The sequence below is a fragment of the Odontesthes bonariensis genome, chromosome 17 (assembly GCF_027942865.1).
Source record: "Odontesthes bonariensis isolate fOdoBon6 chromosome 17, fOdoBon6.hap1, whole genome shotgun sequence".
Classification (NCBI taxonomy): domain Eukaryota; kingdom Metazoa; phylum Chordata; class Actinopteri; order Atheriniformes; family Atherinopsidae; genus Odontesthes; species Odontesthes bonariensis.
In genome coordinates, this window is record NC_134522.1 from 19,075,024 (window position 1) to 19,102,546 (window position 27,523).

Below are 27,523 nucleotides of genomic sequence, written 5' to 3' on the forward strand. Positions count from 1 at the left end.
CGGCTTCATCGGCGTGGCCGGGGGAGACTTCTGGGCTCTCGGAAACACATTTAGAAGAGACAAAAAAAATTTTTTAAAGATATTTTGTATCTAATTTGCAGTATTTTGTAGAGCCACTGTTAGAGATGCAAGTCTCTTAGGGTATGTCTCTATGAGCTTGCCACATCTAGCCACTGGGATCTTTACCCATACTTCCTTGTTGACGTGAAAGTTCAGGTTAGATGGGTCCCGCTGCTTTACGGCAATCTCTGCAAATCTCCGAAAGACCAAAATGTGTTTTCCTTAACACTTTCTGTGTATTCAGCACCATTCATCATTTCCTTGATTCTGACCTGTTTCCCAGTCCTGCTGGTGAAAAATAGCCCCCACAGTATGATGCTACAACCACCATGCTTCTCTGTGAGGATGCTGTTCATTGGGTGTTGAGGAGTGTTGGACTTGTGCAACACATGGCGTTTTATATGTTGGCCAATAGGTTTGATTTCAGTCTTATCTGACCAGAGGACCTTCTTCATATCTTTGATGAATCTTCCACAATTAATGATGCTCCAATATTTTCCAGTAACCCAGTCCTGACTTCATTGTGGTCTCCTTAGTGTTGCTTGATTAGTGGTGTTGCAGACTCCTGGGCCTTTCAGAACATGTGCATGTGTACTGAGATCATGTGACGCTTACGCTGCACACAGGTGGACCTTTTTGACAGATCTTATTTAGGGTCTTCATGAATACATATGCACACACATTATTAAGTTGAATTATCATTTAGAAAATTTTGAAATATGCTTTTATTTTTTTATTTTGTGCATTTACATCCCATATAGAAATATAAAAAAAATCTCAAAAATCTTTGCTAGCCACTGTAGCTCTGGCACACTGCTTTATCAGCCCAGGCACACTCTTATATTAAGTCAAATTAATAATCTATTCTCATTGTTGAACCAGCACAACATACATCAATTTATTCCCTCTCACTCAGCCAGCCCCCCCCTAATCCCTCCTCGGCCAGAATCCCAGAAAACATAAACATCCTTTCAGCCTGAGACGTCTCACCAGGAGCTGTGCAGGCTGGCTCATCTACGGAGAGCGAGGCGCCTCAGTCAAGGGTAAACACGTGGATCTGACGAAAGAGGAATGGAACGGTGCGAGGAACCCCTTCGCTCCAACTACTGGCTGCCTCTCATCTCCCCACATGGCCAGATGGCTTCCATACACTCACACACTCTCCAGCAGACTCTCCTTCTCCATTTTTCTCTGCTGCACATGAGTCAAACATTGAATTCATGCGGTTTTGTTGCTTACGCCTCAAAGTGTGAAGCATGAAACACACATCAGACCCTGGCAGTCGTTTTAGAGCCAAGAGCTCACAGGAGAGAAGAACAGGTATTAAGCTGCTGTATTTCTTTCTTTGAAATCCTATTGTGTACATCTTTGCATTTTTAAGTAGAAAACATCAAACAGTATACATGTTTTGTGCTCTTTTGTCTCTATTGTCGTGTGTTAAGGGGAGGTGCTTGTTAAGATTTTACATTTCACTTATCAAGCTATAAAATGTTGTGCACTCCTCGCGCAGGCCACACTCTAACTGTGTCAGTTCAAGTGTAACGATCGGCTTTGATAATCTTTAAGTGGTGTGAAATAAGGAAATGTTCTGAGCTCAGACCTGGTATTGATTTGAGCTGCCAGTCCCTGATAAAATACCTCTTAGGTCTAACTAATCACATTATACACAGAAGAACTCAACCATAGCTGGCCTCGGTGTTGTTTTTAACGCAAAATTCCTTGTGTTGCTGCCTTGCCTTTACCATCTGAATCTTGCCCTTCTTTATGTTACATTCTGAGTTGAATACACTTTGAGCACCTTGTTTCTATTGCGTCCTTCTAAGGCACACTGCTGTTGCAGTATGCGATGGTTGTCAAAGAGAGTCTTCTGATTTGCCTTGAAGATCTTTCAGATTATGTGAATTATCTGTTTGACCTTTCAGCCCCTGCTGGCACAGACAGCCTACAGTCACTTCTTTAGAATCGTCCCATCAGCCATCCATTTAATTACTAATGCTCACATCATTCTTGACAATGGTCAAAAGAATATCCCTTATGCCGAAGAAGGCACCTTTAATTGGATTGGAAGCAGATATTAGCCATCCGTCCTCTGAATGCCAGGCCACCCACAAGAAATGGCTTTCATATTTACATCATTCATAGCAGCCTTTTCTCTTCAGTGAATATTGCAAACGTGTTGTGATTTTTGTTCGACGATGTATTCCCAAAAAAGAAAAATAGCTTGGTAGTTTAATCCATTTCACAACAAACAAAAATCAACATGTGATTATATTCAGACTGTTGGATTATGAGTGAAGCAGGAAGGTTTAATATGTTCCACATTATTCTATTTTTCGTCCTATTCGTGCGACTAAACTGGCTGGATTAAACGCCACAATTTTTGTTTACTTCTCCTCAATTTATTGACTAATTGACTGTCACATACTGAATCCCATCATCCATGATACCTTTGAAGATCAGTGAATGGAAAGAGTCACTGTGCTCGATATGGAAAGGTGCTTCAACGTGTCAGGAATGGAGATCTCTCAACTTTGCATTTCACATTTGCATCACAATATTCAATCGTTTTTCCATCTGCACTGCCGGTTCTCTTTGCTCTCCTTCTCTACATTTTGACTGTTATGAACATGAAGTCAGGATGGAAAGAGTAAGTACACGGTGAACCATGCGGCTTCTTATTCTAAGACCACTTTTGTGAAAAGCAAACACGGCATGGAACTTGAGTGTCAGCTGTTTCCATCTTGCGTCACCTCAAATTGTGTGTCGTGGCAACGCTTTAGGACTCATTTTGCCCACTGGCTGCAGAGTGAAAAGACAAAAAAAAAGGTTTTCAGAATGACAACCCATCTAAAATAAAAACATATTCTCTGGGGTGGGATAAAGTCAGATTGCAGAGGAACTTTCTGAGCTCTGTAATGGAGCCACACATCATTAAACACCACAAACCAAATCCATCTATATCACAGCAGCCTGGCAGCTGAGTGGCAGCAGTGTGTTTCTGCGGCATTCTTTGTCTCACTTTACAGCTTTAATTGTATCGGAAACGTTGCCACCTGGTGCCATACTTATGAGTTAGCAACCATGGTGAATAGAGCAACATAGTAAGTCTCTTTACTTTTTCCCCTTGATTGATCGAGCTTTTAGTTGCCTCATTCTCCCCTGTCTTGCAGTTTCTTTGTACTCTGCCTGTGTTTGCCAGATATCCATCCTCCCTCCAGCTCATCATTTCATTGTCAGCTAGCAAACAAAAGCAGCTAATTTAGGCGATCAATGAACAGGGCCCTCTGGATGACAAAGAGCAAAGATTCCAGTTTTATTGTGCAGGTCCAATTTAGCCTGTACTCTCAGCACGGCAAGAGGTGTCATGTCCATAACACCAAAGGGAGATAAGGTGGAGACACAGAAATAGACACGGGGCCGCTGAGACTTTGAGATTAACTCATTAAAATTAACTTATTCACACACAGGTCTTATAAAAGAGAACGAAGCCATCAGCGAGATCCTAAATTATAGCCTAAAGGTTTTTTAATTTCCAAGACCAATAATTCATAAGAAACTGATAATGTCTTGATTTTAGAAAAGCCAAAAAAAGAAACAAGCACAACTAGTATTGATTCATGCAATATTAGATTTCCAGCATAATATCTCTGAGGAAACATCTGTCTTCTCCTTGTCAAGCAGGCACATGCTCCCATCATGCTCCAGGCAAAGACGGGAGCATTTCACCACCATGGACAGAAAAAAAATAAAGCAACCCGACACCAGTGGGTTTGTTCCAAATGCATTCCCTAACAAAAAAAGCCTTTTAAATTGCATGAACTCAGCTGCAAAACAAGATTTATCCTAACAAAACAGGTTGCACGAGTGCACGAGGCAATGCAAATTACCCCAATTTTGTGCTGCAGTGCTTAAAGCCAAAAAGGTCCCAGGGGTACAAATGAATTACTCTGGAAAAGATTCCCACAGCAAACAGCTTGGGATGAGATCCAACCTGAAATGTCTCATAAACTGGAACGCAAAAAAAAGATATTATGTAGCTTAAGCCGTCACGTTTTTCCGTCACAAAAAGCCTTTCTGCTTCCATTTGTGTATGTATGCATAATCATGCCATTCTGCAGAAACCAATGAAGTAAGCGTCTTGGCTCGCAATAAGGCCCATCTCATCTCAATAAACAACATGTGACATAACCTCTGGATCAGCTCCGAGAATTTAATGACATGCTTTTAATTTCTGTAGCTGCATGTGTTATCGGACTCATAGAAAGACTGACAAGGAGGTGAACTTTGACTTCCAGTGCTCATCCAGCAGATGGGATGTTGCTCGGCCAGATGTAATGCACTGCAGCGACTGATCTCATGTTTCCATTAAGAGTAGAACAAATGGGACGATTTCTTCTGTGGACATTAATGAGTCAAATTAAAGGGCGCGAGTTTGCCCTGAAGCATTAAAGACAAATACATAAACTCCCCGTTGTAAAATCATCAGAAAATGGAGTCCTCAGATCTCTGACAGCCACGAACATCTGCTGGAACACACCAATGCCACTCTGACCATGTCCAGATGAATCAGCTGGCCAAAAAAAACAAAGTTGACTCTATGGGCTTTTTGAATTGGTGTCAGCCTTTGAACAACAAAGAGCTTTACCCAGAACACATGTTTGTTACAAAGCCTATAAACTCAATTTAGCAACTTTGGAGGGAAACCAATGACATCAAGATAAGAGACTTGGCTCTCATTAGTGTTTAGCCCAGACTGAGCCTTTTTTCAGGAGATGCACTGTCCAAGATAATGGAAATGATATATGCAGATACTTTCATGTTTGAAATTCTAAACTAATCAAACATGTGAGACTGTGTGTGGTGTTATATTGAAAATGATAAAAAGAAGAGGAATGAAATTTGACAGAATGACGAAACCCACTTTATTTGAATAAATTTTACTGTTTATGGCTGGTAGGATTTTTTGCATTGCATTGCATTGCATTGCTTTGCGCATTACATTGATCCTCTGTCACATCGCACGAGTTAATACCTCGGTGCTTTGCAGTGCCGCTAATAAAAAAGAGGAAATACATCAGACTTCTTCACAGTTCAAATTCATACCACATGTTGGTTTACAAACATGAATATCCAAGCGTCTCAAATGTGCTGGAAATTGAAAAAACTCACAAAAATCTGTTACTATCACATCTAAACGAAATAAAGAAACAAAATGACATCGCAAAACTTAAAGGTTGGATATATGCAAGGGAGGAAACAACAAGGTGTCACACTTGAGCATCAGACTCTCACACCATAACAGAGGGAGAACTCCCAGCCTAAAGTTATCTTGGGAAAACTGGTGTAATTGGGGTCTCATCCCTCTTTTTATGGGAGATTTTCAAGCCAGAGAACTTAGTGTATTCAGTGGAGGATAAGCTTGAACACTGCAAGGCTGGGACTCATAAGCCATAACCATGAAAGACTGTTATAGCAATGAACACAGCATCTCATATAAAAAAAATTAAAAAACAGAGCTAGAGAGATTTTGATCTCTGGTACAAACATCATATGTATTGATTTATGCTGTGATAACACTGAACCGGTGACAAAAAAAAAGTCTGTATTCATAGTGGCTCTGCGATGCTAACATGTAACATGTCATGGTTATATGTTAACTTTGATAATGAAAGGCTGAAAGGCTTTGGTATTATTTCGACCTGAAGATGGTAGAGAAAAATAGTTGTCAAAAGGAATCTCGAGGGGGAACATTAATGTACCAACGCAATCGGTACAAAACTTTACAAAATATTTCACACCAAACCACATGTTGGCTTTAGAAGAAAGGTCAGAGCTTAGCAGAAGCTCATAAAAAAATCATACGGGGATCATGAATGACTCTGCAAACAATGGACAATTCTCAGGCCTTGTTAAGACTTTAAACCTCCGCCAATGTCCTCTGACAGTGACATCTTAAAAGCTGGGCACAAGTTTCTGAAAAAGGGAATAAAATCCAAATGATTGATAGAGGGTCAAAATACTTGTCTGACAAGAAAAGGGTTTTCCTCAAGCACACTTCAGAGGTCAGTTGATACCAACTTATCAGCACATCGGCTGTCTCGGCTGACATTATCCATAGCACTCGGTTGACTGCAGGCAAAAGGAGTGAATGTCAGAAACACTTCCCCAGACAGAGAGCTCCATGACATTAAGACTGACGTTAAACGGTAATGAGCCTCCAGAAAGCAGCACCGCTCCTGCCTGTGACCGAGCTACGCAGTTGTTTCAACCAAGAAGTTTCCGTTTAAATGGCAACAGGTGCTACTTCTTTCCTTCTATTGTGCAACTTCTTTTATGTTTGCACTTCCTGCAATAGTAAGGAATTGTTCACGAGTAGCACAACCTATAAATGTCAACTTCAAGTCTCTTCCCACATTTTCTTCTCTCACATAAAGGCCTTCATCCACCCAGCATCGTCCCTTGGGGGGGCTCAGGAATTCCACGTCAGTGGGTGGAGTCATCGTCAAGATGTCTTTACTTCCCAAACAAACTCTGAGCACAATGTGCTAGATCCCACTAGAGTATTGAGCTAAATATAGGGAATATCAGAGGTTTTAAAGAAAGGCAGAAAGACACGGTAGTTCAATTAAGGCATTCTTCCAATCTAGATCCCATCTACAAATGAGCTCTGAGTGGCTGAGTGCTTCAGATGGTTTCTTGGAAGTTAAATCAGGCAAATGGGACAGTTTAAGGCTTGGATTGAGACCAATTTTCCACAGCAACAGGCTGCTCTTCAGTGCATTGTTCCCATTCTGATGTTAGGCATTAAGGATGGGCAACTTACAGGTCTGACAGCTGGAAGATGTGTTTTTGCTGGTTTTAAGATCATCAAGCTTAAAAGCAGAGCTTTCAGTGACAATAAAGTCTCTCAAATAAGTGGACCCAGAAATACTGCCACACCCGAATGACACTAGGTGAAAAGAAATTTGCTACAATTGTGTTCTTTTACAGGCATCACTTTGTTGTTGTTTTTTTTTTCCTTTTAAATCATTTTCTTTAAAGTCTTTCAATAGCTTTCCTTATTGAACCAATGCTGCCTGATTTGAAATTCCACACGTCTGATGCTATTGTGAACATCAGTTGGTGATAGAAGCTCCCCACTCACCACTAACACCTCCATAGCCCAGCTGCTCAGCAATGGACAGACGGAAGTAAGCTCTGTCAACTGTAGAGGAATGGGTAAAAGCCGGCGAATAGACAGACTGTCGGCAGGCATTCTCTGATCCAGTCTCCCCCTCAATCTGCCCCTTGTTTTTTTGCTGGGACGCAGCGAGCAGGTTTTTAATGCACAGGCATAAGTCTGTCGCATGAGGTGGAGAGCACAAATCCTTTCTGTTGCTACACTGCCCTCTAGTGGACAGATATATTCGGTGCATATGCGGTTTGCAGGGTATGCAGAAAGAGTCTTGCAGTACATGATTTTGCAGATATACAAATGTACCTGGAGCATAAACTATAATGACGCTTTTAACAGTCAAAACATTAAGCTGGGACCAATCCATAAGCTCATTGATCACACAGGTGTTTACTTTGAAAGCTCAGTTGTCTGCTGATACAGCATTATGTGCAAACATATGATGATTTAGGTAATAATTTTAGATTTATTCTACATTGTGCTCTTGTTAACTCAAGAGGTTTCATTTTGTAGAGTTCCACAGTGTGTGACAAACAGGAAATGTAGTCTACCCCACATCTGAAGCTGATTTACTTTTGCCACACCGGCTCTGCTTTTTGACAGTTTAATCCATCACGTCAGTGACATTGATCGACACAACCAGCTCATAACTGAGCAGGCAGACCGTGTTAAGCTGCCATTTCTACACAAATGTATTCGTGCAATAGCTGGCTGCAACTTAAACCTCACCATTTGCAAGAGAGCGTACAGTTAAAAGCACCTACATGTTCACTGTGTCATAAAATATGACAATGAAGAAGCAGCATATAAAGGCCCAACATGGATTTACACAGAACAGAGAACAAAAGAACGCATTTAAAACTGTGTCTGTTACTATCAAGCTGTGACAAGGACCCCTCACTTGTTCTCATTTCTTTGGGTTAAATCTTTGAAAAATACCAAATATAACAGGGTCTGATAAGTATATATATATTTTTTTTTATTCCTCAGCATGTTATGCAGTGTGTCTTACAAAAATTAAATAAAAATTAAATAAAAAAATCTATATATAATAGAATTTTGAATTATTTTCTAATATATAACTTTGAATTTCCCCCATTGTGGGATGAATAAAGTATTTTTCTATTCTATACAAGCAGAATACAGAGGAAGAGATGGCAGACCAAAAAAGGCAGTATTTGAAGAGTAATGTTCTAAAGGCATTACTTTGTCTTTGAGCTGTTGTCTGCAGTATGGGATTATCTTGACAGAGAATGGAACAAAAGGCAGCCAACATCCAAGAAGCCTGGATAACTATTCCTAAAGACTATTTAAAGAAATTACAAGAAAATATGTCAGAGGTTTCAGGCTGACAATCAAGTTTTTTTTTTTTTTTTAGAATTGAACAAACTCCATTTTTGACTTATTTACTGTATTTTTGTGTGTCCATTTCCTGTTTTCCTGGCAATAATTAAATAAATGAGGGGTGGCATAAGACTTCTGCTTGGAATTGAACAACTAGTTAGAGCAGTACTGGCCATCCTTCTGAAATGACTCCATGGATAGTACCACGTTGCAGTTTAGATATGCAAGCGTTCCCAACTTGCCAAAGGGGTTATCAGTGGAATTCAGTGTTTCGGTGAGTCAGATAGCACGAGTACGCTGCATGTCTTCCACCCCCAGGGAATGGGGTCCATGAAGAAAAAAATACTTTGTGGTTTTCATTTTTTTTTTTTTAAAGAAATAAATCCTGATGAATACATGGAACACACATCTTAAATCAGATGAGATGGAGCTAAATTTGGCAGTTTTCGCACTAATCGGTCCAGGACTGCTTGAGTGAATGCTTTGTCCTCACAGTGAAGCACGGTAGTGGGAGTGTTGTGATGTAGGGATGAATAAATAAACTGTTCTGGGGAAAAAAACTAAAAGGCGATTTACGTAATGGACAGTACTGCACACCCTCTTTATAACAACAATGTGTTGAAACAATGCAATGTGTTCAGCCAGGCTTCCTCAGCTGCATCGTAAAAAAGAAACTTAAAAGGCCATTCACAACAGTAACTCGACAATGACTTATTTTTTTCAACAACTGACTAATCAGTTAACTTTTTGATACAGAATTATTGATTTTATTTATTTATTTTTAATTCAGGGTCGGACTGCAAACAGTTTAAATAAAAATTACTTTATTATTTTTTTAAAATAAATGCATTTTTACAGTCAGAAAAACAGCAGGACATGCACCGCTGCTCCGGACACTGGAGGCAAACAACATCAGAGACGGAAGAAAAAAATAGATAAAAGGGCTTGACTTTATTTTAACAGTTAAATTCGTTTACTAATTTGTCTCAAACTCCAGGGTTTCCTTCATGTGATGAGAATCAAAATGGCGTATTTTCTTTTAATGGCAATTAAGTGAAGCGTTTTAAAAAGCGCTACGCCAAACAAAGCAGCAGCACAAATGCACGTGAAGAATCGCTGTCAGTTTTTTTTTCAAAATGAGCTAAAAATCAGTGGCGCATTAGAAGAGACGGCACAAAAAAATAAAAAAATAAAATAAAAATCAGCAAAACTAAGCACAAATGCAAGAATAACAAGGTTAAGCTATGTATAAATCTATAATTTAGAGGGGGAAAATATCGACGAACAACTTAACCAAGCCTGGAGTTTGAGACTAGTGTCATCTTCATACATATATATATATATATTCATATATAACTTCATCTGAAAAAAAAAAAAAAAAAAATCAGTGAGACCACAACATACGCAGACACAATTCTGAAGACTACACATGATGACAGATGGCTTACCCCCTTTCCCTGAAAGGAAAAAAACCTCCAAATCCCCCCAAAGCAGAAAACAACTGTACAACTCTATAAAATGTTTGTGTTTTTACATTAGTTACAAAAAAAGTAATACTTCATTTATATATCCTTCATACTAAGGACAGAGCCCCCCGCCCAAAAAAAAAAAAAAATAATAATAATAATTGCATATTCATTTTATTTATTTATTTTTTCAAATCTGTGACCTTTTGCTGGTGTGTATTCATAAAAACGATATAATACTATATGGTGTGAGAAACAGAGTTGCGTTAGTGTAGGAGGTGCTAACAAGGGATTGTGATAGTGTCCCTTCTGGTGTAAAAGACTTCGCAAAATGACACATCTGTGGTTTCAAATCTCCGGTCGCTATAATCGAGCATGCGGGTTGAATGGCTGCTTAAAACTGGGGTGAATAACGGCCAAAAAAAACCTTAATACTGCTCTTTGGCACATCACTGTGCGCTCAGCAGTCAGACGATGACAGAAACTCGCTGCTTACAGTTTGAAAGGAAAAATGTATCGACATGTCATCTTAAAAGTTAGCGTCACACTTTTTTTTTTCTTTTTTTCAAAAGCTTAACACCTGCCAATGGAATGAGATATTTTTTTATCTACTTTAGTACATCCCCCAACTGAAAGTTTTTAACAACTTGTCTTTAAGGAAGACCAAATGCCTTTTTAAAGAATGCTTTAAAGAGCATTTACATCGGCGTGGACACGAGGCTCTCATCACCCAGAACGCTCATCCCAGTGCATTGAACCGTAGGGTGTTCTCAGACATGCTCGCCATTCGCAGTCTATTAAATACAAAGCAAGGCTCACGACGCCTCAGCTGTCAACTAATACATATTTCAAAGGGGAGACTCGCCGAGGAGGACGCGAGCCGTGGAACGGACGACACACATCGGAGGCAAACGGACATTTCACAACAGCTTATTCATAAACAGGACTGCATACTGAGAAGTGCTTATGTGTGACTTCAAATAGATTAAACAATTAATAGAGTGGATAGGATGGACATGTAGGGCTGCAATGAGCGGCCACAGCTGTTACAGATCCCCGTTTGATGCTGATGGAGTCCCTCTTTTACGATAAATAATCAGATGCGACAGTGAGTGGCGGTGCCACTTTCATCACAACCATTTAAGGACAGTTTGATGCCAGCTTCTTTAGTCCAGGTGGGAAAGAGAAACGGTGGGGACAAAGAAGAGGAAAGAGTAAAGAGAAAGAAGAAGAAAAAAAAAAGACTCTTTGGGTTTAAATCTGATGCTTGATTAAGGGGTTGACGTGGACGTAAGTTGGTGGCCATCGTTCCAAGAGAAGAGGATGGGAGAGAGGCGGTGGTTCAGGGTAGTGTAAGGTTCACGTGGACTCTATCCACAAGAAGATTAGTGTAGTAATAAATGGCCGTGTCGGCGTGAATGCAAAAAAACCCCAAAGACCCCAAAAACAGTAACAATGAAAATTGTGTCAGCCATGGCAATAGTCGTGCTGTTCTGGACTCTTCAGCACAGTTTCAAACACTTAAAAAGACAGAGAAATAGAATAAAACAAACGAATACCATTCAGTTCCACCTCCCACCCGAGCCACTCCCCTCCTGGCCCCTGACCCACAATCACTGACCCCTGCTGATCTGGGGCCGCTCAGACCCAGCCGCTGGTCAGCTTATAGAACATTTCCTCATCTAGCGACTCGTTCTGGTCCTTGGCGCGAGTTGACAGGAAGATGTAGCCGCCGATGAACTCGTGGACCACCTTGCAGTCCACCTCGGCACAGACGAAAGACAGACTGGGCTCGTCTGCAAACTCCACCGTCACCTGAGCACACAGAGAACATCAGTCGCTCTTTGGTGAAAACTAAAAAGAAGTACACGATCCTGATGATGTACGGCAGACAACATGATCTCTACCACAGCAGTTGGTTCGCTGGCATTCTACATTTCCCTGAAGACTTTTAATAATGTCTTGAGAGCAGCTGCAAAAGCAGATTCTATGAAAAGGTCAGGTCTACTGTAACCCCTCTATAGACATAAGAGATGATGCCTTTTTTCCAGCTATGTTCCTTCAGACCTGTAAGAAGACTTATTCAATATAAAAACAGCAGAGATCTCCTATAATCAACTAAAGGTTTTGGCACCTTAAACCGTCAGTTTGATCGTATGATATTAACGAATAAAAAAACATTCAAAAAGAAGTTATTATTCATTATAAGAAAAAGCTGACATATAACTTCTTGTGGGTTCTTTACCATTTTGATCTCCCAGTTGACATTCCACTGCTTCATGTTACTGAAGCGCCAGGTCTTGATAGCATCTCCTGTGTGGGCATCCATCCGGATCAAACGATTGTAGGTGATTCCAATCAGCTCCTCCTTCTTTCCACCCTGGAACCTGCACAACAGTAAGAAATACAGTTTTACTGTGAAATGAAATGAATTAAAAGGGAGTAAAAACCTGTCAATAAACATAACTGAGGTAGCGTGTGACCGACATTTGATTTAGCTATGATTTTTAGTTAGCAAACCGTACTTTGCAAGGAAATGAGTGATTCCAAACTCAGGCAGGGACTGCCATGCCTGGATGAAGCGCATCTTGGCCTCAATGAGACTCATCTGGGCCACATTCTGGTGGGCTTCGAGAATCCGGGCTGAAATCTGGAAAATACACATGACACACACATGACTTTTTAATATTCATTTGAGTCACAACCCACACACCCTTAAAACAAACCCATCCGGCCACCACACCCAAATCCACACGCACACCCCAAAATGTGTAAACAAGCAGCGGTCGACTCCATGAAGCCATCGGAAACGATGGAGCCGCAAATAACAAGAGAACCTTCACGGCGCTAGAAAACAAAACAAATATAAACGCGAGCTCCTCAAGGGGTGAGATTAAGGTTAGTGAGCCAGAAAAGCTTCCAAACTATGTGAGTGTGCATGCATACATTCAAGTAATTCCCAAAGATGCAAAGTGGACAGAATATTCAGAATAAGCACTGTGCCCAGTTCATCAATGTTTTCTTCTGCTGGCTGACAAAATCTCTGTGAAATACCTTAAGAATTCAAGTACATTCACGGTGCTGTGATGGATCACTACCTCCAGAAGTATCTTGCCTATGCTTTACATATTATACAGACTTGGATAGAAATCAGTATCTATCAAAGTGGCAAAATAGAATTCAAAAACACGTTTGAACGCTCATTAATCTGAACCCCGAGAGACTTCTCTAATAAATCAGCGGCATTAACAACGAGTATAGTACCGGTATATGTAATGCGCATTAAAGAGACTAAAGCTTGGAACAGACCTGCACGGCCCATTTGTTTTCTAAACACGCTGGTTTCACATTATTGTCTCAATGCTTCTATGACTTACTTCCTAGTTTTACAGCCCTGAGTAACAAACTGCAGCTGAAGGCAAACAACAAACAGAAGCGTTTTTCTACTCTACTGCGACAGCTATTACGACTTGTTATTCTTAATTGTTAGGTGGGACGACCCCGACACAAAAAAAACGTTTACACAATCATGCACTTATCTAAGCCTTGAAGACACCCAGTGGACACATAACTTACCAAGTCCCTGATATAGCCTGGCTGAAGAGGGGAGGACGGTAGGGGAAAGTACAGAGGAATGACAGAGATGCAGAAAAGAAGAGACAAAGGACAGTTTGGAGAAAGAGAACAGGCAATTAAGATCACTGTCAAGGGAGGACGGATAAAAAAAATAAAATAATAATAAATGACTATGCAGGATGCCACAGCTGTAATAAAAGAGCATAGTTGGAAGGAGGGCTGCAAAGATGAGGCATCATGCAGCATACAGCCACAAACAGGAGGATCCAGCAGCAATCAGAGAATGTGCACATTTTAACAGAAAAGAGGAAGAAATAAAAAAAATAAAACTGTTGTATCGCACCACATTTGGGAAATAGGCACTATAGCTGGATATTTCAGGTCTCGCTCAGGTCTGTTTATCTTCTAAAGACTTCCAAAGAGACATGAAAACAGTCACAAAGCTTGTTATTGCTCTTTCATCCACAAGAGGGCGACATGTACCAACAGTAGTGGAAGCAGTGAGTTCTTTCTCAAAGAGTTGTTTTCTAATGCCTTTAATGCATTTTTTTTTTTGTATAAATGTATGAATAGGACCAGAAACAACTGCAGTCCATGTAATCTAAAAATTCCTGTGTACGCATCCGCTTGAAGCTCCAGCACGGAAGTCTCCTTGGTCAGATCTTGCAACAGGAAGTCCAGTTTAAGAAGCGATGGGGAGGGGTTGCAGCTGACTAAAGAGTTAACCGTTTTTTTTTTTCCCCCAGACAGTTTTCCCGCGCAGCATTCCCAAGCAAGGTTCATTTCCTGATGCCCCACGCCCACTACACAAGTACACACACACACGTGTGAGTACAAGGGTACAGACACACACATGTAGTAAACCATTATTGTTTAATGTGCCGGCACAAAACACAAGATGAGAAAGGGTTTGAGCATGTGTCGGAAGCTGGTCCAGAAACCACCACAGACAGACGCATATCCTGCTGGACTGATGGGAGCCAATTTTTTTTTTTTTTTTTTACAGCTAGCATGATTCTCAATACATAATACAGCAGGAAACCTGTGTATCGTTTTTCCCGAAACTGTTGAGAAAAAGGAAACCAAGAATTATTGAACGGTGTGGCTGAACAGAGCACAAAATACAGAATAAGGCCAGTTCAGCAAAAGCGAATGGAAAGGTGGACTAAAGATTCTCTCTTGTGGGACCTTAAGTTGCAGGCTGGCCAGACAAATGTGTGTCATTTAAACTACGTGACCTGGATTCGTGAATGTCTTCACAGAAAACTCACGTAATGCAAATACATCAGACACGAGGGTATTTTCTTACATTTCTTCAAAGAATGGAAGAACGAGAACTGAGACTGTATCAACTACATTCTTTATTCTGCAATTCAGGATCAACTGTGGCTTTTAGGATGGTCTGGTCACCTGGAGACCAAAGCAGAAGTTAGACACGGTCCGCTTTGGTGTCCACACCCACGTTTTCCTTTCGTCGAGCCAATAAAAGACCAGTGGATACGTCTGTGTCCTGATTGGACAGCTTCTCTAATATACGTGTTGTCGACAGATTTAAAGACTTCAAAAACAGCGCTGCGATAGTGCCGACATGTTGGGTTAAATGAGTTCCTTGACTTCCAATAAGCTATAAACAGCGGCGTATCAGAGAGCTTTTGAAATATTTCAAATCAAAATAGATTTAAAGGAAATGGTGGCATCGATTCCTCTTCCGAAACATAACAAGCAACCACAGACTTTGACCAACGGAGAAATCGCACCAGAGTTTGTCGCAATCAAACTAAACTAAACCGTTCCGAGTTTAAACACACCCATATCCAGTCTCTCCTGTAGTGGAACTAACATGTTAAAATGCCTTTTCTCATCATAACGGCCCTAGGATGAACCAGACTGGATTTTTGTTGATGTCTGATAAACCAGTGTTCAACTCACCGTGCATCTACTTTGGTACTTTGTGGCGAATCCCTTGTCAAACATTCCTGTTTTTTTTTTTTTTTAAAAAAACCATTCTCACTCCTCTTATCTCTCATTCTAGACATCCATGATATTTCAGGCTGTGGTCCAGACCATTTCTGAGTCATCACTTACTGTACCAGCCGCTTCCTGACATCCTTCCAGCCCTCTGGCAACATTCCACATTGGTACTACAACTTAAACAAATCCAGATTGAGTAGGAAAGCTATGGGGAGGCAGCTGCCTACATTACCCATCCCCAACTAACATGGCCATGGCAGCTGTGTACTCAGCTGTTGTAGTGTGCACACTGCAGCCTATTTGTTTGCATGCAAATCTGCTAAGCGTAAATTAGCTCAATGTTAACAATCAAATATTACACCTGGTTATTAAGCTACACCGCAGTCCTTTCCACACTGCTGCGTTTGCATTAATCCTGGTTTTATTGCTACATAAAATGTGCATCCATAAGGCAATCGCCGAGGTCTCTGCCCCATTCTAGCCCTTTGTTGACAAGCAGACTGAGAACAGTGGATTGAGAACCAGAGAAGAAATGTTGTTACAGTTTGACATAAGTGGATTTGAGGCAAACATTTTGAGCCGTTAGGACGCCTGCTGACCTGCTTTTCCCTTGATTGAAGTGGGCCGGGGGTGAAGAACTGGTAGAAGGGGAGGAAAGTAAAGACGGGGGTGTGGAGAATACATTCCAACGCAAGACAACTCTGATGTCAGGAGGTGCCTGTCTGAGAAGCATCACATGCTTCTCTGTGCAACTCCAACACAAAACCCGTATAAAACACAACAGACACAATAGTTGGTTGTGTTTTTTGGCTTACCTGCTTGTTCTTGTACTTCTTAAGATAACGTGGCGACACCAGACACTCCGGGTTGATATCAGTGGTGATTGGTTCAATGAACTGAGGGTCAGGGTTCATGTGTTGCATCTTGAGGAAGGACAGAATGTTCTGGACCTCCAGGTTGTACGAGCTGTCGGCCATGGTCTTGCCTTTGGAGGCCAAGCGACACGCAGCCATCCAGTGAGCATACTGCTTCTCCTGGAGATGAAAAGGCAAACATAATAAAGGCATCGGTGAAAAAAAAAAAAAAAAAGGCACAAAGAACATAGGAAAGGGTGCACCAACTTCAACCTTACCGTGTCACACCGAAGCCAGATCTCATTCATGCCATCTGCCACAGGGATTAGCAACTTGATGTTGAATTTCTGACCCGAGATATTAACATCTGGCGTTACCTCGCACCCTAAACGAGATGCCAGAGTGCAGACGGGAAGAAGACGTCAAAGGTCACACCCATAACATACTTTCAGCAGATGAAGCATCACACTCCGACACTTTTGGTGCGTTAGTAGATAAATGTAATGCGTGTCTGCACCTCTCAGGTTCATTTGGTGAGCAGGTGTCCCATGCGACTCCTCTTTACTCTTGTAACAAGAAATTGTGATGTCCTTGAATGTGCACCAGTACTGCTTGTAGCCCTTCAGCGTCAGTTTCTTGGGTCTAGAAACATTTAAAGCAGACGAGAGACGCGTCAGAGATCAGATGGAAAAACGCTCATTTTCTTTAATGGCGGTGAACAGGAAGACCGGGGGAGGGGAGATTATAAAGGAGTACAAAGGAGGAGAGGAGAGAGATTCAAAAGTGCAAAGTCAGCGAGGTGAAGAGGAAAGCAGCCAGCTCTGTGGAAAACTATTAAAGAGGAAATGCCCCTTCATATCATACTCCCCTCCCCCCCAAGTTTATACTGTACATTTTATGAGACAACCTCCCCAGGGGCCACCTGCCTGTCAGCAAAGTCTTCTAGGCAAAAATGGATAGGATTCTATGCGTGGTCCAGCTCTAAAGAGCCAAACTAAAAGCTCACCCCCAGCAGATAGTCTTTGGCACACAATCAGCCTATTACTCTGATGCAAAACAGGCAGGAATTCTCTCTTGCTAAACCAGAAAAGATTGCCTCATGGCTCTGCTAAGTCTCCCAATCTCTCAGATAGGACCGAGATCTTTACATCTTTATATCCAGTTGTCTGCATTTCGGTAAACGGTCAAAGCGCACATGGTGTAGTGGGATCCGGTAGTTCTGGAAATAAACTTACTTAAAGACTTTGACATAGTCTGCTAGCTCGGGAATAGATGTGATGTCACCCTAGAGGAGGAAAAGGAAAAGCCCATTGTTAGTGTAAGCCTGGAAGATTTTTATCTAAAAGAATAAGAACACGGATAAGCATTAAATACAAAACTGAACTAAACAAAACAAAACAAAAGATAATCTCATTCTCGACTTTGTACGTTTTCAATGTCACTGTGGAGCAGAGTGTGCTAAAGACAACATTTCTTATGCAATATTTCAGAACCGTTTCCTTTTACAAGCTGTGTAAACTTAGCAACATTCCAAGCTTGGGCTGTTGGGCACCATAAATATATCAAATGCAGCCCTTACTGGGTCTGTGGTGTCAAATCCCTTTCAATCTCGACTCTTTGTCAGATTCAGGCCATATAAATAACAGTGTGAAATTTTGCACCGATGCATTGTCTGAGTAGATTTCCTCTCGAGTCCCAATACTGCTGATGAAAGGAGACTTTGTCTGACTGAGAAACAAAGGCGTGAAAGCCAGTGCCAAGCCTTCACAATTGGGAAGAAAATGTACACAATGATGCTTACAAGGACAAAAGGAGATGGCAAAAGCCAAGCCTGTTCAGTAATGGTGGCAATGGTGATACTGTTAGCAATCTCATACCAATGTGTTGGATGTCTTCCCTCCCTCCAAAGTGATCTCCAGGTCAGACAGGGCCGCATCCACCTCGTCCACCTCCTTCTCACTGTTATTCATGTGGTTGTCCGAGGACATGATCGAGAGCTTGTTGATGTGGTACTGGCGAAAGAAAGGAAGAGGAAAGGATACTCAAGTTAGGATGACGTTTGGGATTTTTCTGAGCACCAAATCATTTAAAGTACAAACCACACAGAATCCAATGGTTCCATCTTTACAGCACATTCACAAGCGTGAAACCTTCGATCAACAACTAAAGAGGCCTCGAGATTTAAAAAAAAAAAAAAAAAAAAAAAAAAAAAAAAAAAAAAAAGAACAAACACGCTGGGGGCTTCGGGATGTAAGAACAGTACCAGATGTAGATCGACTTTGCTGCCAACGGTAACTTGCCCCAACAACTTGGTCCACACTTTTGCTGATTTCTATTAAGTTTGCCGCGATGCGTGCTACCGTTGCAAACCCCCCCTCCCAACTTCCTCCATTAAGAAGGGGATCTGGTCTGCGATAATTGCCATATAAATACTTTAGGATCAGTTGCCACTTATGTTAACATGTGCTCATGTGCTGCCAGTGCACTGTCGAGTTTGGCAGGTATGTCTTTTCTTTTTTTTTTTTGGGAGGCGGACAGGATGAGATGACGATGACTAGTTGCCACAAAGAGTAAATGAGTGATGCTTATCCACCAGGTTAATGAGCATTGTGGTTTGGATAATGTGTTCATAGCACGCCTTGGAACTGTAACACACAATAAAATCATTTTCAGTAGGTACATATGCGAGACTGCGGCAAAAGAGTAACAATTGTAACAATGGAAACAGCAATTAATCCGGATAGGGTCATTACAGAAAACCCTGGTATGAGGCACAGGCACTAAATGCAGCTTGTTGACAAATGTTATTTATAATATCTCATCACCAACTCCCCACCAATATATGAATGAACAGCTACTGAGAGAGTGAGAGCTACAGAACAGGATTTGGGAGAAATACGAGAGGTGACAACAGAGCTTCGACGTTCTGCTTCTTCATTCTGTCAAGTTTTTATTGTTTTACGGTTTGTGTTTGTGTGTGTGTGTGTGTGAGACAATGACGTCAGTTGCCGTTTTTGACTCGACTACCTAATTTCTGTGAACTGCCAGGGGAAACATCCAGGTGATGGAATGTCAACACTCAGCAGCGGTTTACTGGATTTGGACGATCATTGCTCTTTATTTAGACCCTCGTATCCCTTAACGGTGAAACCTTAGCCAAAATCCCTGAGCTCATACTACCCGAGCAAGTGACACACAGACATGGCTAACAAAGTGCTAAAAGACAGGTAGCAACAGAGCTTCGACCAGTCTAAACACACGACGCGGGTCAGGGAAAAGTAACAAGAGCCCCGTCAGGTGCAAATATAGCTGGTCTGATAAAAACACACCTAACACCTCAGAGTGTGAGTGGGCTTTTAAAAGGAATGTGAGCAGGTCCATGAGACCTGTTTTTCTTGCTGGGGTGGGTGGTCTGCGCTAAGACATGGGGTCTTGTGGCACAAGATGCACTATAATTACCCCTTGGGGTGAGAACAGGGTGGCGTCCTCAGGTCTTGGCACCCACAGTTTATGAGGGTCCGAAATAGCGAGAGCTCTACCTTCAGACTCCACGTGGCAACATGAGGGGGCGAACGGGGTTAACATCTGTATATCACTCAACTGTTCTCCTGTCACTGGCAGCCCGTCTAGTGCGAACACGGCTGATCACCCAATGGGAGCTAAGATATGCTGCGGCACTCAACCTTGAACGAGATAAAGCTGGTTTGGAGAATGTATCCATTCGGCCATTTCATTTTCCTTCTCTTTGCCTAAATAAGTCTTGAAAAAAAAAAAAAAAAAAAAAAAAAAAAAAAATGTATGTATATATATATATATATATATATATATATATATACACACATACATATATATATATATATATATACACATACATATATATATATATATATATACACTGTATATATATGTGTATGTGTATGGGTAAAGAATCCCTGGTGTTCACAACGACTCATGAAGTTAATTGTTGTCAATTCATATCGTTATCTTTTTGCAAAAGCTAAATAACAATAATAGTATTTCTAGGAACAAAGCAAAGAATAAATGGAGTTGATTGATACGAAAACACATTGAGAATTCCTGAGGGAACAATTGTGATAATGCCCCCATTAACTCATTCTGCAACAGTATACAATAGCCAAGCTTTAGAATGAATGCTGTTGCAGAAGTGTTGGCCATATGGCTCTGCTCTGGGCTCATATCCAATCCAATTCATTAGCTTGCAGTTGACAAGGCAACGCGCCCACCGTCCATTGAAAAAACAAAATAAAGACTGCGGGTCTTTAAATGTCAGACTGTTACACCACGAATGCTAAAGCAGGACAATCAAGAACTTCTTACCTGCAGGGCAGCAAACATCATCATTTCCTCCTCTGTGCATTCGATTTCCTCCAGCAGGATGGCCCACTTGGACTGTTCGTAGAGCTGGTTTACTCGGATTGCATCATACTGAAAACACAGGACAACAATGCATGCGCTGAATAATTCATTCAAGTTAAATGTGTTTTCATCAGATTGTGAGGAAAACATAAATCTGACTTAAAAATGTTTCACCTTAATGGTCAGTACAGTTTCATATGTACTTTTTCATATTACAATTAGATCATTATATATATGCCGGTGTCCATTTAATTTATAAAGCACTTTTAAATAAAACCTGAGTGCACAACAAGAATGAAAAAAAAAAAAAAAATCTCATCCTCTTTTCTTCATTTGCATGGCTGTCTTAAACATGATGTTCTCAACATGCTCCCAGCTGGCTTTAAAGTGAACTCGTGCTGCTTTTCCTGTGGGACGTACCTTAGGGTTGAGGTCAAAGAAACTGTGGTATTTAAACCTCAGGAGCAGCACCTCATTCTCCTTTACATCTTGCTCCATGAGAGACCTGGATGAGTCCAACCACCTGTGGAGACAGCGCATACATGGTTTGTAAGATGGTGGTGAAATGCAGTCTCCTTTCCACTGTTTCAATCAGCTGTGGAGATCTAAATGACTCTACAACCACCACAGTGTTTTATGACGATGAGCAGTTTAGCCAAACCACTAAGCAAACGCCGTCTCACCCCTGATTAATCTTGGCTTTGTCCAACAAGGACTGGGGCTTGTAGAGTTTAACCAGGACGTCTGGTGAGGAAATCGGCTGGCTGACAGCAAGGATGCTGGGATTGCCCTCGGACAGAGGACTGTCCCCGAACCAGGCGGTGGTGGGCGACAGGGGGCTGCCGTCCCTAGAGTCGTAGGTGGGGGTCATAGTCTTGCTGTATAAGCCTGGACTAGAGTAGATGCTCCCTGTAAAAACACAGCCATCAATTAATTCCCTGATGGATGAAAACAACAACAAAAATGCAAGTGCTTATTGGAAGAATTATCCCCTAATCGGTCGTCTTATATTGGCACAATCCAATGAAGTGTACATTTACAAATGCATGGCTAAAATAGCATCCAGGACAAAAAGGGGTGAAAACACTTCCCAAAAAGCACACAGGGTTGCAGCCCAGCCAGTGGTCAACAACGCCATGTCACTACCAGCTAGTACTTTGCAAATGAGTGACTTCAATGATGTCCTGCCGCTGATGGCGTGACGGATGTGGATCAGCATGCAGATGATGCACAATACAAATCAGGGTCACCTACTTATGCACAGTCAAAAAAAAAATGCACTGCACACAGCAAAATATGGCACGATTTGCCCACAGGAGAAGGGGGGGGGGGGGGTGCAAAGCTATGGGAAAGCAAATACATGAACTATAACATAATCATGTTCTCCAAATAATGCAGATGTTGGCATGTGCACTTTCTCTTTCGTTTTTCAATCACGGATTTTGACAAGAAACATAAGCCACCAAAGTTAAGCTGTTTGCATTTCCTGTCGGTTGACCTCGTGGAGTATTTTTGGCAACATCCCCCCCTCCATGCCCCCTCTCCCTGTGTAGGGTCTGGGTCAAGAAGCAACACTGGCTAAACCACTAAATCCCTTTTGAAATAAGGAAGTGGGCTTGGTTTGTGTTAGTGTGAGAGCATGTTTGTGTTTGTGAGCTGAGGTCATGTGAACGGGATGTAGGCTATGACCACTCATTCCACGTGGGGGAGGGTGTTATCAAGAGGTTCCTTCAAGGTTTCCTGCTAATGCCGAGTTCATCGGGTCAGGGAGAAAACTCTCATCTCCCATAGAGTCTCTGGAGGAATGTTAAACATCCAGAGAAACCATGTATAACGTGAAAGCTGGTAGTCCTCTAAAAAACAACAACGTGCCTCCTCCATCCTGTTTACCGACTGCAATGCCGGCAAACAGGCATAAAGAATGTTAGCGTGACTTTACTCCCAAATGCTCCCACACTGATTATTCACAGAGGTTAGACGGACCACCATCAGCTCTTAGGACTCAAAGTAAACTATGGGAAAGCTGTCAATAAATAAGTGTCTCATGTGGATTCATTCATTCATTTTTCACAAAGTGTCTGTGTGGAGTGTAAGTTGTGTAGATAGGATGGAATGCATGTAAATTGGTCAACTGATGGCCATTCCGCCGCCCTTCTGAGCAAAACTTTCAGTGGCTAAAGAGTGACTTGCTACCCTGCACATCAGTCAGCGGGAACAGTGAGCAGGCCTGGAGTAGCTTTAAGAAAAGTGTGCTTTGAGCTCATTTCTAATAGGACACATAAGCATTTATCATGAGAAACAACATCAGCTGACTTCCTCTAGAGGAGAAGTCGGGTGATTCTGCGGCCAGTCCCAAAAGGATTGGATGTCATGTGACCGGAACACTTCAGCTGTGGGGGAGAGGGGAGCAGGGTGAAGAAGCAGTGCTGAAGAGAAAGGGATAGAGGAAGAGGAGAGCTTACCTTTGACAGGTCCGATGTATATTATCTCAGAGGCTAGGATGAAAAAAGAAAAAGAGCGCGGGAGAAAGAAAGAAAGAGAAAAGTGGAAGGAAGGAGCGGAATGGAAACAAACAAAAAGAGGACAGATTTCAGGTAATGAAAACTCTTCAAGGACAGAAGGAAACGGGAGAGAAGACAAAAGTTGAAGAATACAGGAATGAGGAGATCGGTGACATTTCTACAGAAACTGCCACCTCAGAGGGGATGACTCCGTTTGCCCTCTTTGCTAAGGAAGATTGTCCTGGCATGTCTAAGGCCCCATCCACACGTAGCCGGGTATCTGCTAAAACGAATATATTTTTCTACGTTTGGACCTGTCATCCACATGAAAACGCATAAAAACACATCGTAAACGAATGTTTTTAAAAAGTCCGGGCAAAGTGAAGATTTTTGAAAACTCCGTTTATGCAGCTGCGTGTAGACAGAGATAACCGGAGTTTTTGCGTTTTCGAACGTCACAATATGTGCCAAAACAACAACAAATCTGCTTTAAAGTCTAAAGTGCGACCTTTGTTTACTGAAGAAGCATGGATGCCTTGAGAACTGTGGTGGTTATTATTGTGCAGGCGCTGTTTACTGTCTTGATTTTACAACTCCCAGAGGAATGGCGTGACAATTTTGCATGTCCCGGTCCTTAGTCCTCTCGCTGTCGGAATTATTACGTCCTCATATCGAGGGGCAGTCCACTGTCATGCGATCACCTGTCAGTGGGCTCAAAAAAGTTGCGTGCACACTTTATTATTTAGCTGACGAGGGCAGATTGCGCAAAACAGCATTTGGGTTGTCAAGACAGGTGAAAACGCAGATGTTCGGTTATGTGTGGAAGGAGTTTTTTTTTCGAAAACGAGGTAATGTGGATACAGATTATTTTATAAACGGAGGGGGGGAACATTCGGTTTTAAAAATATCCGGCTACGTGTGTACATAGCCTAAGTAAGGTTCCATCCACCCGTTCATCCAGCACAGCATGAGGGATTGAAAACCCAGGCAAGGCGTTGGTCAACATAACCCAGCTCTGCATGAGAAAACTGCAGCACAAATAGAAAGTGTTGGCTGTCTGAGGCCTGTCATTCTTAATATAGAACAGGCACGCCAAGATGTGGTGGGCCTAGTGGGACTTGACGGATTGGCATTATGGGCAATATAATGGCTCTTAGTCTGAGTCATAACAACAGCTGAGTGAGCAGACTATCCGAGGACACGGAACGTTTAAAGATTGAGAGTAAGGGTTTGGGAAACTGTAGAAAGCCTTTAACTTGGAATAAATGGTCAGGTACCTCTTTTGACCTTAGTGTTAGCATCTAACTATGACATTTTTTTTTTTTTTTTTTTTTTTAAGGTCAGAGCTGACTTCAGTGTACAGCATTCAAATTCCATACTGCATGTATCTGAGGTACTAAATAGGAATTTTTTTCCTTTATCGTATTGTTTAATCAGAATTTCAGTCACAAAGAAGTTATCAAAAGACTACAAACAGCTCTTTTACACCTAAAGTAGGTAGGAGAAAGTTTGGGCGAAAATGGGTTTAGAGCTGCAAATGACTTATTTGAATTGTCCCTCTACCAGTAAATTCTATTGATGAACCAGATGTTTTGTTGACCAACAGCTCAAAAACAAAAAAAAAAGCTGACATACGGGGAACGTATTTTCCATTTAAGAATGTGTCTCCTGTATGCTATTTTTGGCCCGTTTACAATCAATGGATTATCAAATTGCTGCAGAATAATTCTCAGTTGATTGACTGATTCCTTGGCTAATCACTGCAAGGGGGAAAAGGGGAAAGGAAAAAGACTAATTCTGATTGCATCTCAGCCTCTCTGCAATGCCTTGTGATTTCGATCAGGAGACCTTGGCCAAGAGGCCAGCTCTTCCCCACAAGGGACGGAATAACGTCTTACAACTTGGCCACGAATTACACTCTCTGACTGCAGCATGTGATCTAATAGGGAGGACAGCAGGAAGCGCATGCACACACACACACACACACACACACACACACGACTGCATTGAATGTACAGGAAGGCTGCTGACGTTCTGTTCAAACTCTCTTTCTCTGCACCACCTACAGTGATTACATGTACCACTGGGAACAAAATGTATCTCTACCAGAAGAATCAAACACACCCTTATAATGGAATGATGCAACGCTGGGTGTGCTCATTTTAGTGCTGTCATGAAGTGGTCGCTTTTTATATTTTCTAGCACTCATTCTGTTCGGATATAGATGCTAAAACATCTGAAGAATAACTACATCTAGAGAATTCCTTCCAGTTGACTGTGACAAACACTCAAGTTCAAGTTTATAGTGATTGTTCAGGTGTCTTTCCACCCACTTGCGAGTGTACACATAGTTGAGCAATGGACACTGAGCAAACACCGCAGAGGAGACTCTAATCACACAAAGAATCCCATTCACAGAGTCCTAAACCGTTAGCAATTTTGCTTGATCCCAACTCACTGACAGCAGTTCAGCCCGTTTTGTTCTACTCCTCCCTGCTCATATGGTTGGAGCTCCCATCGCTCACAGCAGGAAGGAGGAGGGCCGTCATAACTGCACTCGTGTTGCCTGGTTTGGGTTTAAAATGGCAGCGTGACCAGCTATGTGTGGAATCTCAACCATTCTTAGTCCTCCCTGCCAAGCAATTGGGAGCCATGGCTGTCGATCCCATGCAGGCCTCAAGCTCACACATTCATATTTGGTAACTAGGAGCAGGGTGAAGCAATCTGTAGTTATCTTAGTGGTTTCTTGACCACAAGTGCAGTCAAATACAAAAAAGAATGGAAGATGCTCCATGGGAGCCAGCAGAACCTGCGGTTCAACCTGCTGCTTGAGGGGTTATAAAAGTATTATAAACACAATAATTTGACAAGGACCTAAAAATACACAAGATTTAGGTTAATACAAATCTATTTCCTTTAATCTAATTAGTTAAACAAATCTACATTAGAGGTCACTTTCATTATCCACCCTACAACAGGAATAACTGATGCTATTCTTGGAGGAAACGTTAACATGACTCACCTGATCCAGGAGTCAAAAGTGGACCCTCCAGCTCCAGATCGTCCTCCTCTGCCTCCTCCAACTTTTTCTTTTTCTTCTTAGGATCACGGGGTTTGCGAAGTAGAGACAGCTCCTCCGGGTGGCGGATATCTGTGGAGGGGGGTGGTGAGACAGAGATTATGTATGTGTATAGCCACATAAACATAACCTAGACTACAGACAAAGCCGAGTCAATCTGTACACCAAGCTAGGCAAAAAAAAAATAAAAAAATAAAAAAATAAAAATAAAAAAAACAGTCATTTGGCTACAACTACAGGTTTTAAATAAACCACATCTCTCATTTGTCAAAGCGCACACAAACAATGAGGAGAAGCGGTCTAGCACAGAAAATTATGGACGCCAAGTGGAGGTAAAAAGCAAAAACAGCGAAAGGCAGAAAGGAAGAAAGACTAAAAGAAAGTTAAGAGACAGACTGGGAGGAACTTTAGACATCTGTGCACACACCAATGGTGGAAAAATTGTAAATCCCTTTTCTCTGGGACCCCCAAAGCCTCCTGCTGAGGTAAGGCAGATACAACCTCAATCACCTTTTTTATTTTTTTACACTCATCTTCTACTAACTGTTCCTTTATCACACATGAAAACAGAATTCAGTTTCTGTTGGTGATTCGTAACAAAGGCACAGAGTTTACCAAAGGAGCAGCTACTCATTTTTAAAGAAGTTTTCTAAATGAGAGAGATGTGTGCAAGGTCCAAAAGAGACTGTAAGACACCACAGTAAATATGATGACTAAAACAGCAGTCTGTCAACTGGCTTCCGTCCCCTCTGACTCTTTTTCCTTCTCTCCATCCTTTGGACTCGAGGGCCAGGGAGCCATCAGTCAGCAGCAGCAATGATGGGATGGTTCTGATGGAGGGATTGAGGCAGCCAGAAAGTGTCAGAATTTGAATAGATGGAGCATGTGCAGAAGCAAGAGCATCTGGACACTCGCAGCCGAGTTTGGTTCTCTCACGGATTCCAAATAAATCAAGGAGCATGCCGATATTAGAGGGACATTTTCGATTATTTTCACTTTGTTCCCCACATAGCTGTTCGCTTTCTCATGCCCATGGAAATAAAATTGCTCTTTATTCTGCCACGGGGGACGTATCGAAAATGGTGTTGAAGACTGACCGAGGAGCTTGTGGAGGTGTTGAA

The 27,523-nt window shown here is 41.7% G+C and overlaps 1 protein-coding gene across 6 annotated transcripts in view; it reads right to left on the reverse strand.

Moving 5' to 3' along the window:
- Window positions 1–9,385: 9,385 nt before the first annotated feature.
- fermt2 (FERM domain containing kindlin 2) overlaps window positions 9,386–27,523 on the reverse strand; it is a 37,697-nt gene continuing 19,559 nt past the window's right edge. For 3 of the 6 annotated variants that reach the window (XM_075448825.1, XM_075448826.1, XM_075448827.1), the window contains exons 4-17: window positions 26,346–26,474; window positions 23,285–23,317; window positions 21,506–21,731; window positions 21,243–21,345; window positions 20,784–20,891; window positions 18,323–18,457; window positions 17,681–17,730; window positions 16,963–17,087; window positions 16,724–16,830; window positions 16,407–16,625; window positions 13,621–13,641; window positions 12,570–12,694; window positions 12,290–12,431; window positions 9,386–11,859 (exon numbers count right to left, since the gene is read on the reverse strand). In XM_075448825.1, the coding sequence (XP_075304940.1) occupies window positions 11,686–11,859; window positions 12,290–12,431; window positions 12,570–12,694; window positions 13,621–13,641; window positions 16,407–16,625; window positions 16,724–16,830; window positions 16,963–17,087; window positions 17,681–17,730; window positions 18,323–18,457; window positions 20,784–20,891; window positions 21,243–21,345; window positions 21,506–21,731; window positions 23,285–23,317; window positions 26,346–26,474 (1,697 nt within the window). In that variant the 3' untranslated portion in view covers window positions 9,386–11,685. The remainder of the gene's footprint in view (window positions 11,860–12,289; window positions 12,432–12,569; window positions 12,695–13,620; window positions 13,642–16,406; window positions 16,626–16,723; window positions 16,831–16,962; window positions 17,088–17,680; window positions 17,731–18,322; window positions 18,458–20,783; window positions 20,892–21,242; window positions 21,346–21,505; window positions 21,732–23,284; window positions 23,318–26,345; window positions 26,475–27,523) is intronic. The other 3 variants (XM_075448829.1, XM_075448828.1, XM_075448830.1) reach the window with 3 other exon arrangements.